The sequence below is a fragment of the Cygnus atratus genome, chromosome 1, assembly GCF_013377495.2.
Source record: "Cygnus atratus isolate AKBS03 ecotype Queensland, Australia chromosome 1, CAtr_DNAZoo_HiC_assembly, whole genome shotgun sequence".
In the NCBI taxonomy this organism is placed as follows: domain Eukaryota; kingdom Metazoa; phylum Chordata; class Aves; order Anseriformes; family Anatidae; genus Cygnus; species Cygnus atratus.
The window spans coordinates 78,220,934-78,234,411 of NC_066362.1; the positions used below are offsets into that span (position 1 = coordinate 78,220,934).

The 13,478-nt window shown below is 40.3% G+C and overlaps 1 protein-coding gene across 1 annotated transcript in view; it reads right to left on the minus strand.

Moving 5' to 3' along the window:
• The window catches only part of BCAT1 (branched chain amino acid transaminase 1), a 66,613-nt gene that overhangs the window by 23,857 nt on the left and 29,278 nt on the right, over nt 1-13,478 (minus strand). Inside the window, exons 3-6 of the mRNA XM_035540718.2 lie at nt 7,248-7,448; nt 3,792-3,902; nt 2,806-2,925; nt 710-873 (exon numbers count right to left, since the gene is read on the minus strand). Of these exons, the coding sequence (XP_035396611.1) occupies nt 710-873; nt 2,806-2,925; nt 3,792-3,902; nt 7,248-7,448 (596 nt within the window). The remainder of the gene's footprint in view (nt 1-709; nt 874-2,805; nt 2,926-3,791; nt 3,903-7,247; nt 7,449-13,478) is intronic.

The following is a 13,478-nucleotide window of genomic DNA, read 5'->3' on the forward strand; positions in this document are numbered from 1 at the left end:
TACAAAAAGCCTTGCTTAAACCAAAGACCACATTTGCACAATTAAGTCATTTATTTAGCCACATCCAAGTTGCTTGCTCCAGTCAAGCCCTAAGCAGCTTAATTCTGACAACTCAAGTAGTTGGACGTAAACAATTATGTTTCTACCTAAGTGGCACTTCGGCCTAGTTCAGCAGAAAACTGCCAGACCACAGTCACATATACACAGCTAATTGTCTCATGCTTTTCCAGAAACACCCATACTCCCCTAGCTAACTGCAGATGGCTTGTCAGGACAGTCTGCCAAAGATGGAGGTCAGCAGTAAATGCTGTTCACTGCCTGGTTGGCAGCAGACCGCTATACTGAAAGCTGCATCACAGAAGTGATATCTTCAGTGTCAACTTCTGCAAGGGAAATGAGCCAAAGTACTACATGGACACCTTCCAGGTCCAGTTCCTCAGCCTGAGAGGCTGTAAAAATTGTCTCGCCCCGTAGCCCACTTGACTGTAGTATCCAAACAAAAATACACAACTGAATTGTATAGGTAATATTCATAAAAGACTACTTTGAAATCTTTGTCATAGTATATCGTTTGCTTAACTGCTACATCTAATACCTCTACTTCTGCTGGATTAGACACTTCACTAAAAAACACATCTCCTTTGGATATGTGGAGATATGTGGTATGTGGAGATAGATTCCATACAAATGCAGAATCAGGTTTTCTTACCCTCCCAGTTTGCAGTCCCCTGTTCCTCCTTTCCAGGCTCTTACATATTTTGGATCTGCCCATAATGATATTGGACTAAAGCTTCCACTTGCAAAGTAAGGGCCCACAGGGCTCAGTATGACATACAGTAGGGCTTTAGTTGGCTTCTTCACTCCAAGAGAAGGCTGAAAATAAGGAATGTAAACAAGTAAAGTTACAGGTTTACTTCACTCCAAACATCAGATGCTGCAAAATTAGCTTCTGAAATACTGCTTTCTGAGAAATTGCAGCAGTGGAGTGCTTTTACCTAAAAAATGCAAAGTTCTGCAATGAAGAAGAAATATTTATATAACTTCCCCCCCATCCCAAGCAACATGACAACACTAGTTTTATGCACTGTCACCACTCATTTACAGCTCTTTCACTTGTCTAAATATTATTTTAATCTTCTCAAATCATCTCAAGCTTTTGAGAATTCAGAAACTACCTCAAGAAAACACTATATAATTATATGAATTAATTAGAGCAGTAGTCTGCAAAATCTTTTGGGGAGGCAAGGACCACCATGAGCAATAGCAATGGCAGAAAAACCACTGTCAGCTGTATTAGTGATGAGAATCAGCCAATGCCAATTAGAACTGGCATTGGTAGAGTCAGGTGCTGGCTCTGTGACAATCTAAAATGATTTGTCTACTGGAAACGGTTCACACAGCAGGACAGAAAATAATCTGGAATGTACCACTTTTTCCCCTACCCCTTCGGAGAGATGGCTTCTCATGCTTCAAGTCATCACTATCAACACCTGAAGACAGAGGTGAAAAGCCTGACACTGGTCAAGGTCTGAATTCTCCAGCTGAAGACTCTGCTTATCTATATGATACTTGGCAAAGCTCTAGAGTGATCACAAAATGGTTGAGGTTGGAAGGGACTTCTGGAGACTCTGGACCATATGCAATTCTTGGGATCTTACAGGCAGCTGTTTGGGCTACTATTTCCTCTCCACTCAGAGGAACTAGTCTCCTAAAAAGAACAAGCTCATCCTTGGGTTCTAATGTTAAGTCTCCACTACTACTACTAGTAATTATTGAACTGAATTCTTCTAAAGAAGACTTGGACAAAAGTTTTAAGCAAAATACTGTGCACAAGGCACATGAAGCTAGACTGGGAAGTAAGGGGGGAAATAAAAAGGTAAACATGGAACTACTGGAAACTTCACATGAGCCTTCCTCAGGTGTAAAGAGGGTGCTTTTGATTTCTGTCCACCTTACTCTTTCAGCAAAACTTTTAACAAAATAAACATTAAATAATTGAGGTCTTGGTATTTTTCATCATTCTTACACAATTATTCAAAATATAAAGGAGACTGGGTTTTCTAACTGGTCTGATTCAAAAAAGGTCAGCAATTTTGTTTGATTGAAACAAATCTCAACAGCAGAAGAATTTCCAAAAAAATGAAAGAGAAAAACCTCTTAATATTAACACTTTATGGTTGCTGAGTGGTGATCCTTCCATCCCCAAATCTGCAACTAGTTTACAGACTTTAAGTTAATGAAGTCCTAGAACATGTGTGTATAGTGCTCACGTATGCTAGCTACATAAGGATATGGATATTGCAGAAAAGTGACTTGTCTAGTTGGGAACCACAAGTTCTTTAGTTTCTTTGTCCTATGATCTACCACTCTAGCTTTCTCTCTTGCTGCTGCTAAAAAAAAATAATGTTTTAATTAAAATACACTTCCTGCTTCTAACTTCTGTACTCTCACATACTCCCCTGATTGTTAATATTTTAAAGGCATACATTACCGTATAAAAGGCATTTATACTTATAATACAAAAACAAATAGAATTTAGGTTTTACTGTAATTTCCTAGAACAAATGATTCACTTTACTTTCTGTAATCTGAATCAGTATATCCACTAGATGGTGGTGTGGTCAACATAAATTTGTGAAGTAGAGCTACATGTGACTAACTCAGAGGTAAAGAACATAAAAACAAATTGTCCCTGAAATGCAATACTGTTGCCTACCAACTGCTGCATATTTGCCTTTATGGATGAAGGATTTTGCTTTGTGCTTAAATACACAAAAATTAAGAATGAAAAAGAAAGTTTAAAACCTCAGTTCCAATTAAGGTAGGACGGATATACAGGCTGGCAGCAGTTGAGTATGGAACCCACTCCTTTTCTATTTCCACAAGCTTCCGGATGCACTCCAACAGCTCATTCTGGTCAAAACTCTGGGAAGGAAAAGCAAAGGGAGAAAAGAAAACAGAGAAATATAACCTGAAAAACCTGTAGTCCTTATAGATCCATATGTTAAGGGGAACACTTCCTCAGCCCATAGGGTTTCATAGGACTACACCACCTTCCTTGAATTCATTTCTTTAAGATCCCATTTAAAATCCTACAGTCTTCGCCTCTGTGCCTTCTTATTCATTATCCCAAATGCCCTCCTGCTGCTACAAAGCATCCTCCTGAGTCAGGAAAAAGGAGCTATTGACCCTTCTTGCCTTCAAAGCACATGGAAAGAACTCCCTGTGCAGCCAACCCCCTCACTTCCGAGGGTGTGCTGTGAGCTCCAGCAACATCTCTTCTGCAGAAGAGGTTTGGGTTAGAGATCCAAAGGGCGCACCAAGTCTCCCAGTTTTACTGCAAAGCTAATAAGCATGGGAAGAAATTCATTGGCCAATATACAACTGCTTAAAAGCAGCATGAAGTTCTAGCAAAACCAAAAGTGAAGGCACTCAGAGGTCAAAGGATTTAACTGAGATAAAAAACAAGAACACTAGCAACAGAGCAATTTAATCAACTGTCTACATGCAAACAGAAGCTGTCTGCATGCTTGCAGAGCTCACCCCTCAGAAATAGACTGTGCACACCTGAGGCAGTAGGGACACAATGCAGAAAGGTAAACACTGTTTTGATTTAACAGAAAAAATAACTTCCAACCATTCACTGAATAGGATCTCTTAGAGTTTAACAGAACTATTCAAGAGTTAGCATACTTGATAAACGTTACACTACCATAATGTTTCAGAGATTTGCACTCTGAAAATAAAAATACACTCTGACTTAAGGAGAGTAAGATGCCTTGGCTACGTACTGGCAGAGTTGTTCGTCTTGCCGATCGTGCCATCCTGTCCATGTTGAGGCTTGGCCGGAACAGGCGGATTTTGCCATCTACTCCTCGATAAGCCTTCATTCCTTCAAACAACTACCAAGCCAAAAAGGAGGGAAAAGATGTCAGGTATTAATTGAGGCATGCTATCCCATGATGACCTGTGCAAAAGTAGAACATGCTGTTTGGAAATGAAAGAACTTCACTTTCCTGCTCACAGTACTCAAAGCATAAATGCTAACTAGTTAATCCTTGCAACACACTCCTGTGAGGTATAGCGTTACAAAGTTTATATTACAAAGATGACTTGTCCGTGCTTCTGATACATCTTTCTCTGTCAGGGAACTTACTGATAAACATTCTTCTCATAATTTGGTTACAACAATTAAAATTTGTAGCATGCGTTTGACTTAACTACTCCCTTATATTCTGACTGATATCTAAGGCTTCGCCAAAACAGTACTCTCCCTTATGAAAAAGGCCTATAGAATTCAATGATATATTCTAATCTTTATAAGGGCTCTGTCCAAAACAGATTTTGGCAAGAAGAGTTTGATATGGTAATTAAGGGAAGTCTGTTGCAGTTCTTGCTGTAGTCATAGCAAAATCTTGGTGACTTACGTCTCCCATCCGCTCCTGTGCTGTAGAAGGGGGTTTAGTTAGCATGTGAGACAGGTGCATCAGCTTTATACTAGAGGAATAATGCATGCAATGTTTTATCTATACTTAAAAGGAAACTTAAATTTGTCAGTATTGTCCCATCAAACTGCAGAACATGGATGACTGATGCTGACAATAAATTTACCAGAAATTCTTATCCCACCCTGCCCTCTCAGCAGAATACTCTACAGTGTCCTCTAACCACAGCAAAAATAAAAAATAATAAAAAACTTATGCCCACAAAACATCCATAGTTATTTGCAGTTACAGCTTGATAATTTCCAGTTTCAGTTATAGATAGATAATACATGTATTATATAAACATATTAATATATACGTATGTAAAAATATTGTTTGGATTAAGTGCTACATGTTTATTCATTCTTACAGAGTTCCAATTTTTAGAAATTATTTTCTGAAGCATTTCTTTGTACATTAATTTTTACTGTAAGTTCCATGAATGTAACTACATCACTTCTGTCAGTGTCCTCAGACTTCTTCCTGACTGCTTCCCAAAAAATGCCTGCAAATTCATTCTAAATGGTTGAAGGCTATATATGCAGTTTTTTGATTATGGAAAAAGATTCTTACATTTGTGTGTAAGTAATATTAATAGAATACTCGAGGCTTCATTATTATTACATTCTACAATATTTTCCCATAAGGATCAGTGAAATGTAATGTTTAGAAAGCTTTTGTACAGTCCAGACAGAGTTAGGTCTTTCCACATGACAAATTTTAATTGTGTTGTAACTGGGTTGCAGGAAACCTGGCAGTTTTCCTTAGGCCACACACAAATTATGCAGGAGAACCAGAATTAGAACCCAGAACTTTTTGCCTTCAAAATATAACTTATTCCTATGGCAATATCAACCTTATTAAAAGCTTTGTACACAGATATTAAAACAAAACCAACAAAACAAAACAAACTGTTCCTAAGATAGACATTGTAGCTACAAAGAAAAAAAAAAGCACTAATGGCATAGCTGGTGTAATGGTTGATACTTTGATATGATTTTGATTGAATCAGTTACTAATACCACATTTCTATAATGCTACAAGTTCTTATCACAGAACAGTTTTTTCCCCCCACCCTTCTTCCAAAGACATTCACAGAAATTTTACTGAGAGGGAAAAGGAAGGAATGTTACTACTAAGATTCGATCAATGGTTTGAGAGAAATAAGAATCACATCATTACTGAAACACAAAGTGTACTCAAGCTGTTAAATCTTTAGTTCCAAAATACTTTTAACCTTCCAGAGCTCAGCAAAACCTCTCACTTATTAAAAAGGGAGACAGTGATGTGTTCCACAAATGCCCATCTTGAATGAGAGCAACTGCACCATAGGTTGCTTGATGGTTGGTTACTACAGTGGTGTGCAAACAATATTATCTGACATCTGTACATCACAGGAACTGGATCTGGAGTTCAGCAGATCCAGACAATCACACTGCATCATGAAGGGCAAGGAGAAAGGGGAGGGAATGCCAAATGCATCATTTTTTTTTTTTATACCCACTGTGTATTCATTGAGCCACAGCATTGGCACCAGATTCTCCTCTGTCTGTCCTCTTGGCTAGAGGAAACGTGATGCAGTAAGGGTAAAAGAATAAAAAAAAAATGGAAAAAAAATAAGAGCATATTCATATTAGCAATGACTTCAAACTGGGCCAGAGGCCAAGCATTAAAGCAATATGCTACTAAGAGTGAAATATAGATCTGGGACTCCAGCGTGGTTTCTTACTCCTTGGGCAGATCAAGAGCTGCAGCATTAGTCACAGAGGCCTGTTGTAATTTACACAGGACCTTTGGGAACGAGGTGGGAAAAAACAGCAAGCACAAAAAAAAAATGGTGAAGGGAGGAGCACAGGGACAAGAAACAGGGAAAAGCTCGAACCTTCCATTTTACTAGAGGTTAAAAAAAAAAAAGAAAAAAGAAAGAAAGAAAAAAGAATAATAAAAGAAGCACGAGAAACTCCACTAACTTCAGTGGAGAGACTCCCACCTACACAGAGATGGGAGGAGAAGCAGGCTTCCATTTCTCCTGTATGCTCCCAGGTAGCTCTGTGCACCCTACCAAAGCTCTCACACAGATGTGAGTAGTGCTGAAGCTGCCCTGGAGACGCAAAAGGCAGCTTTAGACAGTAAGTAGCTAAGCACAGAAACTATTAACCACGCTGGTTTCCGACTTAACGTTTCACTTTCCAAAGTTCCTTGCTGAATATTCTCTGTGTCAATACACTTCTATATGCCAGATGCCTCAGAATTTGTTTAGAGTTCTCCAGACCTGTTTGGAGGTGCAAACAAGCATCTGTCTAGTCTGTCCTGCAATCCAAGCTACAAGCCTTTAAAACAGCTTAAAATAAATTTCACAAAGTGCGTGTTCAGTCCTCAAATTAAAGCTACTCTTGGAATCTCACATAGTCTTATCCAGGGCTTCATTATGTCACATCAATGACAGCAATTGCACTGATCCCCTGTCAGTGATCTAGAACACTCATGAACTCTCACATGAATTTGCCACCATACAGGAAAGGGTTCACCTTCACTAGGCTTAGAAGTTAAGTGAGCTGGAATCCACAGACCAGAGCTGGTTCTGAATTATACCAACATAAACATACCCCTGGCTGTAAATAGGGAATTATTCTGAAAGGGCATCGGTTATCAGATCAAAATGTAACTCAACACTAAGGCAGTAATAGTTCATGTATTAGAAAGTTACAGTTTCAGAAACTAATCAAAAAAAATAGCGGTTTCCAAAGGGATTTGGGTACTCACTTCTATAGCATAATGCAGAGATGAAGAGGCTGGATGCAACGAGAGGTTCTCAAGTGGTTTAATATAAGGTTTCTCCCATCCTGAAGCCAAAGACCATTCAATCATCAGCATATTATCAGTGAACACAGTTCCAAATACCAGACCATTGGGGTCTGGTTTTTCCTTGAAAGTCATAGCTGGTGCGATAACCAAGTCTGAAGCCTGAAAAAAACATGAAACCCAAAAGTAAATAAAGTAATTAAATCAGACTGATTGAAAAATACTCCTGCATCAATGAACATGGAAAAATACAATATTTTATCTGCAGGGGTATTTATAGACAGAATTGTTAATTGTGTCTACCTCTAAGTAGTTGCCAGAGCATTCGTATTATGTATGCACCCATACACACAGTGCTGCTTAGATCAGTTGTTCACATATTTTGAAGCACTTTTAAGTGAAGAAAGCAGCACAAGGTGGGAAAAAAACCACGGACACACAAATAGAAAATTATCAGATGAAAATTTCTTGGACAATCAGATTAACACATCTATACAAGTTCCAGAAACTCCCAGATGCTGTATCCCAGAACTTAAGCTGATCATCAGAACCTAACCCTCCTCGCAACTAAGTATGTTGCACTGATTTGCCTTTAATGCATAAAACCAGAGTGAGAGACCTGAGTCAGCAGGTTACTTGGGTTGCACCAGTTTGTTCATTCACATTTGTATTTTCCAAGAAAGATCCTATTAGCACAAAGAAGGCTAAATGTTTTCCTGCATGATTAACAGTAGAGACTTTCCCTTACGAGCCATGACTAGCTGCAGAAACACAACATAGTTTTTTGTATTGGTTTTGGTTAGGAGAGAGTGAATGTTTTTCATAGTAGCTTATATAGTGTTAATCATTGTAAAGAACAGCAGAGGAAGAAGGAAAGCAGGATCTCTGGCACATCACTTCCCTTCATAGATAGATAGGGGCAAAACAACAGGAGAAAGCTATGAAGTGGACAGTCTTGATCCACTTCTCTCATTCTCTTTCTACAGCTTCTGAGCATTTAAGCTGTGCTGGTCAGAGAGTGAAGGAAGAACTCAAAAATCCCATTCGAAGCTCCGTTTTCTTTCCTAACATGACTCAGAAAGCATCGACCCTTACTACAGAACCCAGAGCAAAACCTTACTCCTCTATGCTGGGTGCATATAGAACAGACTAGACTGCAGTACTTCAGATTCTTTTCAAATTACTTGTCTGGACACTAAAAAGGAGGGTCTGCCAGAGATACCACTAACTTCTAACTTGTGCTTTTCAGACCTGGCATATATTTTACAAAATGAGAAACAACTAGTCCCAAGCTTTTGAAACAACACGCAGGCACCATCTCTGTCAACAACCTGATTTTCAAGATGTCTTTAATAACAGTGGTCTGTTTCTTATTGGTGTTTTTTGTTTTTGTTTTCCCTAATGGCTTAGATGTGAAATTAACTTTGAGCTGGAGCACATGAATAGCTAAAAGCTTGTTTCAAACTATCTCCAATTATAGGACTTGTCTAGATATTACAGTGCATTGCCTTGGTTGAACTAATACATTAACTGATGAAAAAGTAGTTACTCTTAACTCTTGAGAGTACCCTTTGTACTGCTGACAGTGAACGCTCCAATGGGAAAAGCACTAATGATGCCCTGAAAATAAAAATGAATTTTACCTGACAACCTCTTATCATGCACTTTGGAAAAAAAAAAAAAAAAAAAGATATCACACAGAAGAGTATGGATGGAAATAAAAGCCACAAAGGAGTGTTTGCAATTATCCACATTGCAATTATCCACAATGCAATACTGTGCTCAGGGAAACACTTATGCAGGAGTAGGATGTCAATGGGGCTTAAGTACTGATGTAGAACACAATTACATCCTTGCCTTTATCTCAGGGCAGAAATGCTTGAATCATGGCTTCTAAAGAATTCCTACTGCCAGGGGTATTAACAGCACTCCCTCAAGTCAAAGCTTCAGTCTTATTTCAGGTCACTTTTGTTAAGGTAATTATCCTGACACTGAATGGGCCTGGGGACAAGAATATGTCCCCATATTCAGTCTTGTCCCCCTACAAATCCCACCAATGTGCTGATTTCTGCCTGTATGCCACATTTTGCCCCTTCCTCAGTTTTAGCAGCACAAGTAGTTGTAAGGCGGCTCTATAATACAGTTTGGTAAGCTCAACTGTATTAACAAATAGCCTTTACTTCAAGAATGATGAAGGATTTTAATGTGGTCCTTCTGATGGGCCCACAAGCACATGTAGAGGGAGTAGCAAGCTGCAGCCATAAGCAAAGAAACAATCCCATGGGAGCGTTTGGATTTATTTAACCAAATAAGTCATCTTGCCATAAAAGATATTCCTCCAGCTTTGGAGACATGAGGTTCAAAAGATCCTTGGAAAGAGTCTCTATAACATGAGTAATAATTTAATAAAATATGTCACTCAAATATGAACATACTGCCATGTTTTGACAGCTAGTACAAAGAGGGGCCCAGAGCCAGAATCACTCCTGTTCTGGCTCATTAGAGACAAGAGCCGGACCAAGAACTCGCTCCTGCAAGCTCAATAAAACAGGTACTGCTGTGTGACAGTCCCACAGCAGTTCCTATGGCTCAGAGCAATAGTCCAGGATGCTTGGCTCTCAGCCCCAAGGACTGGGGACCTTCTGCAGTCACAAACAGAAATCACCAGACTAGCTTTCAGGTTGAGTCACTTGATGGCAGAAAGCCTATGACACTTGTCCTGAAAGGAAGCAAGTGCTTCCCAGACCACAGAGCTTCCTGGACTGCAAACTGTGGACAAGGAGCTGACCTGCTGTTTCTCACCTCTTTCAGCAACAGGAAAACCTATTCTTCACCTTTCTTCCAGGCATTTTGCAAACACCTGACCCAACATCAGGTAGGACACCTGACTTGCCCTTCAAACAGCAGTAGGAACATCCTTCAAAAGGGCTCAAAAATAAGCTTAAGTGCAGAGTAATAGGACAGCAATCATTAAACATGCAAGAAGGCAATTTTCCTGATCCTCATAATGCTGACAAATTCTGTTAAAATTTAAATCTCTCGAGAGTTTATTTTATTTTTTGGCCATTACTATTCACAATTCTTTTTTTTAAGGATCTTCCCCCTTTATTCATTCTATTGTATTTCTCTCTTTCTCTGCTTTTACTGAGCAAAACCCTAATGCTTTTTATGTCAAGACACCATCAAGTGCTGCAATGAATTTTTTAAATTATTTTTTATTTTAAATAAAGGAGTTGAGGGTGGTGGTGGTTGGAGAGCCCACCTTGGGGTGCTCCTTCTCACTGTGTCATCTGCGGTACAGAGTATTTCCAGGACCCTCAACCTCTTTTAGGTCCCTGAGCAATAAGTCTCCTACATAACACCTCACCTGGCCAACAGACCCCTTTCACTTAGCTTGCCCCGAAGTCCTGCCCCAGCATTTTTTGTTGGTGTTCAAGCAGCACCAGTGGGAGGGAAAATGGACACACAAAAGAACCTGCACAAAGAGAGCAGAGCAAGGGCAGTTGACTAATACAGGAGTACTGATTAAGTATCAATGCCTGTTACTTTTACATTGTTAAAAAAATTATCACGGTACTGCCATGGCATCACCTATGACCTTTACAAATCGCCATTTCTTTCTTTGCTTTGTCAACATTGCCCCAGCCCTGTAAGCAGCATTAAAGTTTGGCATTAAGATCCACCCAGAACCCTGCTGTTTGTACTGCTAATACACAGGGCATTTTTAAATTACATTTGTGTTTCGCTTGCTTTGTTTATCAGTGTGCTCTTAAGCACTTTCTGACACTGCCACCTAATAATGCCATTAAACTGGAAGCAAAACCGGTAAATGCTGGGACAAAAAGGAAAATGGAGATGAAGAAATAGATGATACACACAGTCTATTAAGCACAGCTGTTCCACCCTTGTTGCCTACAGCAGAATGACAAGGACTGAGTTTCAGCCCTGTAAACTCTCCATGTCACAGCAGGATAGTACCTACAAGTTGTGTGCCTAGGTCCCAACTCTGGACAACCCTGTAAGAAATAGGAGTGCCTGCAGCAGGCAGAAAGGGGTGGTGGGGAAGCCAGCTGGATATTGCTGCTTTTAAAGGCTTATACAATGATGCTGCACTGCAAACAGCCACTGTCTCTACCGGGTGCATGTTTTCGAATAGCCCCTTATCTGGGAAGTGCCTGCTGATTCCAACATGACTTCACCCAGACTGAAGCTCTGCCCAGCCCAGTGAAGATGCACTGTGACCTCCTGAAACTAAAATTCATCATTTGATCAAACTAGATCTTGTAAATTATGAACTAAGTCAAATTAAATATGACATGCTGATCAGCATCAATTTTAACCAAAGCCGCAGCAAGACATCCTGGTGCCCATAGCCAAGATGTCACTTTAATGTTTATTCCATCCAGCCCGTGGAATAGCCATAAGTGGATTTGGAGCTGACAGTAGCCTCTGGACAGTAGTCCAGAGTTTTTACTTCCATTACTACACTCCTACCTTTTTTTACCCCAGAGAGCTGCCTGGGGTCGGTGCAGATGGTGTTTATTTGTCCTATTCTTCCCATCCAATTTTGCCAGTTCCTTCCCAAATGACCCTTGGCTGCGGCAATTTTCACTGCACTGAAACTACTAGACCATAGTAGAGTTGAGGAGCTGTAAGAGGTGTAACCCTAACTTTTCTAAACTCTGTACTGGGCCAAGCATTTCTATCATTTACCTGAGTACAAACAGAACTGGCAGCCTCAGCTGTACGACAGCTTACAAGTTACCTAGCTGTAACAGCAAGTTGCAGCAGACATCCTCAAAACATTAACATACTTCCAGTGAAACTGACTGTAATCTATTACGAAAGAAGTAATCTCTCTGACTTCTAGTAAGGGTGATTCATTCAAGATCACAAAGCAACTGCAATTATTACTTTTTATTACTTACGCTGAGTTTTTAAGCATATCCTAGGAAAGATCAGGCCTTCTGATGCAATAACAGACATGGAAGCATAGATAAAATTGAATAACTTGTTTTGCCCTTGCACTTGTGAACAGTGAACTGAGGTTGCAGTTATGGAGTAGATTTTGAGGAGGAAACAGATTACAAAGAGCGTGAGGAATTATTATAGAGGGAAAAGTTAACAAAGTGTAGCTGGGGGAGTTGGACAGAATGAGGCTGGAATGAAACAGAAGGGTTTTGAGGAGGGCACCAGGGATGAGGATGTCATTCTCCTGTCTTTCTGACTGTGGCACTGTCATCATTGCCTTTGGGCCCTCCCTAAGACACACCTCTCTTCTTCAGGAATCCATTCTTTCTGCTGGAACAGCTGCTTCCTCCCCTCAACACCTTCTGCCTGGCCACTTCAACATGAGGCTCCTATGAGACAGACTGAGGAGAGGAGGCTTGCACTGCTAAGGAGAAGCAGTGGAGAAGCTAGGCTGGGGATACTAACCAGGTGAGTGAAAAGATCCTCCAGCCTCTGGAAGCTGAAACCCTCCCTTCTCCTGGACAAACTCTCTTTGGCCTTGCAGCCAATGAGCAAATGATCTGTACTGCATGAAGCTCCTTCTCTTCCCATATGTTAGGCTGCAAGTGGCAGAGGATTGCCCACGTTTTATTTATTTCTGCTTACCTAAGCAATGTTCTCAGCTCATTCTGAGATATTCCAGCCCAGCAACCTCCTGTTGCAGGGTTCAGGCTACCGTGTGCTGCACATAATTGCTTCTGTAGAACAGGTACTATGAGCAGCCCACAGGGAATTGCAACCTGATCCAGGAAGAGCCTTCACCACATGGTCCTGCTTTCTGTAGGCCGACATCATAAATCATGCTTAACAGCTACTACTGCATAAACAGAGATGGCTTGTGCCAAACTATTGCCAAGCCTGAGAAATCAGGGATGGCATGCCAGCTCCTCCATCAGTGGCATCAGACAAGACAGCAGCAGTGCCGGGCTATGCAGCCAGGAAATGGGAAAAGTTATAGAGGCTGTGTGTTGTGTCGACTTAAGGCAACTGGTCCTTTTCTTCTCCTAGGACAAAATAAACAGTCATTTACTCTGCCTATTCCTAAATCCTGTCTTAGAAACAGAAATACTGAACACTGCTTTAGTGGATGCAATCAGTTGCAACTTCTAGCATGTCTTATATTTGTCTCATTTGTCTGACTTACTACCTCTCACCTCTACCCACTAATCACTAGCAGATGCC